The following is a 2,945-nucleotide window of genomic DNA, read 5'->3' on the forward strand; positions in this document are numbered from 1 at the left end:
TTTCATATCAAAATTTTTTGATAGGAAATATTAAGTTTTTTCTACCTCATCTATATTTGTGCCATAGATTAACATATCATCCACATATAAACAAATCATAACACCATTTCCATTATGAAATTTACTATAAATACACTTGTCAGATTCATTTATTTTGTAACCATTAGAAAACAAAACTTTATCAAACTTTTGGTGCCATTGTTTGGGTGCTTGTTTTAACTCGTATAAGGATTTAGTCAAATTACACACTTTATGTTCTGGTCCTTTGATAACAAATCCTTCAGGTTGTTTCATATACACCTCTTCATCTAACTCTCCGTTTAGGAAAGCAGTTTTAACATCCATTTGATGGATTACAAACTTATAGATAGAAGCTAGTGCCAAAAGCACTCTTATGGATGCAATTCTTGCAACAGGTGCATAAGTATCAAAGTAGTCGATACCTTCTTTTTGTGTAAATCATTTGGCAACAAGTCTAGCTTTGAATTTATCAATGGTACCATCAACTTTCATTTTCTTCTTAAAGATCCATTTACAACTTATTGGTTTGGATCGAGGTGGGAGGTCTACCAATTTCCAAGTTTTATTCCCCATGATTGAGTCCATTTCCCATGTACAAAATACTTCCATCTTCTTCATCAATGGTCTTAAATAGTTCTTTGTTTTTGCACACATGGCGGGTAGCACCAGAGTCTATCCACCAAGATTCAACATCTTCAATCATGTTGAGTTCAGAAATGACAGCAACAAGATTATCTTTTGTTGCACTTGAATTCTTCTCTTTGTTCTTCTTTTTCAAGAACCTGCACTCATTTTTAAAGTGTCCTGGTTTTCCACAATGATAACAACTTCCTTTTCTTTTCTTTCGTTGTTCATTATTACCATTGTGTTTTTCATGAGATTTATCAAAATCTCGATTTCTTTTCTTAAAGGATTTGCTTGAATTTCCTTCCTCCATTACATGGACCTTTTCATGAGAAAATTGGTTTTTAGTATCATCTTGTTTACGATACTCTTCTTCTAAACAAAGGTGATTACCCAATTGCTCAAGTGATATGTCATCTTTCTTATGTTTCATATATTTTTTGAAATCTTTCCACGAAGGTGGAAGTTTGTCTATTATGGAGGATACAATAATGGTTTCATCCATGTGCATTTGATGTTGTTTGTAGTTATTAAGAATACGTTCAATTTCATGCATTTGTTCCATATTGATTTACTATCAACCATTTTATAATTATTAAATTGAGAAACAAGAAACTTCTTACTTGTAGCGTATTCTTGCATGTATCTTGACTCTAATTTCTCCCATAGTTCCTTTGCAAAGATGCTACTTTAATATATATCGAACAAGGAGTCAGACATTCCGTTGAGAATATGACCCATGCATATATAGTCATCATTGTCCCACTTTTGCCTTTCTCTTTGTAACACCCCGATTTATAACAGCGTGAGTGTATTTTTTTTTCTTTCAAAAATCAACTAATGTAAATCCAAAGCGTAACACAAACGATAATTGTCATAATTAATTACATCATAATTATAACAAACTGAAATAGTTGTGATACGATAAACTAAAATATCCAAATATAAAATACGCATGGGCTATGAGACCTATCAGGCATCGCTCATACCCCTGGGATATTCTCGTTAGACACATGTACAAGTACTGCTCCAAGAAATACTAATCCCCATGGTCACGTCAAAAAAAATGGAACATGGACCCACCAAGACAGAAATCATTTGACCGTATAAGTATAGTTACAGTCATCCCAAAATGAACTAAGAACAACCACCAAAAGAAGGATATCAAGTCCCTATACAACACAACTAATCTGATCATACTCTAGCAACTACAATAACATGGGTGACCTCCACACGCTCCACAAGTTCCTTCTGACGCAACATCCATCTTCGAGGTAACCTCATCGTCATCAACATACATAGATGGATCGCTCTCTTCAGAAGTCAGATCCACCCACGAGATAGGGGACTTCGGCGGCCCCGGGACCTCAAAATAGTCTGCTACTTTAGTGACAGTCGATAAAGGATCATTCACTGGAAGAGGAAGCTCTGACTCGACCCGCCTAGATGGCCCTACAATCTCTCGCTCCATGGGCATCGGCCCCTTATCCTTTCCGCCAGTCCCTGATCCAACCACTGTATCCTCAACTCCCACAACGGCCTCTGCCTCCACTCTAACTGAGGAATCCTTCGCATCTTCCCAAGCTCCACTCATCCCAAGCACTAATCCAGAAGGTACCAGATAATCAATCTTCTCGCGAGTGAGTTCCACAAAAAATACTGCCCCACCTTTCCTACTAGTCCTCACTACCCTCCCCGTATAAGTGGCCCTGCTTGAGATGGGGTCATATACCCAAGCAGTCGGCGAGTCTCGATCAGGGAAGTCTAACGACGTCTCCGTCGTCAAGGTAACAGTCGGTGGAATGAACTCGGGTATCATCTAAGGGCAAAGCCCAAATTTCCACAATAATTGTAAAAGGTCACCAACCGAAGTTAACAAATAACACTTAGCAAAATTCTTATATTTTCAAATGCTCAAAAGAACCTTTCGTCTTAGCATACTCCTCGAGAGGATTTTCATATGTCCAAAAATGCATAAACAATGTTGAAAAATGAAGTTTTAACAAACTGCACTGTCATAGCTGAATACAACAGAGAAAATGCAGATTTTCAGTTCTAAAATAGCTCTGAAGCAATCAACACTTTGAATATTCATTAAATCAATTATGAACACATAATTACATCAAAACTTAATCAACCCAACTTCACACCTCAAAGCAATTACGACAAATCACAACAACAACCAAATATGTATATACAATCATCATAGTATAACAAACATAACTCGCACACCAAACACTCTAATGCAATGCGTATATGCCAAAATGCATGATTCCAGAATTCCAAACCAAAACCCTCCT

General features: G+C 36.8%; 1 protein-coding gene across 3 annotated transcripts in view; it reads right to left on the reverse strand.

Annotated features, from left to right (window-relative positions):
* Positions 1 to 2,945, reverse strand: part of LOC140919004 (uncharacterized) — a 9,504-nt gene that overhangs the window by 4,183 nt on the left and 2,376 nt on the right. Inside the window, exon 2 of one of the 3 annotated variants that reach the window (XM_073364264.1) lies at positions 1,517 to 2,464. The exons of the other annotated variants lie outside the window; for them this stretch is intronic. Within the exon in view, the coding sequence (XP_073220365.1) occupies positions 1,847 to 2,464 (618 nt within the window). The 3' untranslated portion in view covers positions 1,517 to 1,846. Of the gene's footprint in view, positions 1 to 1,516; positions 2,465 to 2,945 lie in introns of those variants that run through there. 3 annotated transcript variants of the gene reach the window in all.

This window comes from Cicer arietinum, chromosome 8 (genome assembly GCF_000331145.2).
Source record: "Cicer arietinum cultivar CDC Frontier isolate Library 1 chromosome 8, Cicar.CDCFrontier_v2.0, whole genome shotgun sequence".
NCBI classification, from domain to species: domain Eukaryota; kingdom Viridiplantae; phylum Streptophyta; class Magnoliopsida; order Fabales; family Fabaceae; genus Cicer; species Cicer arietinum.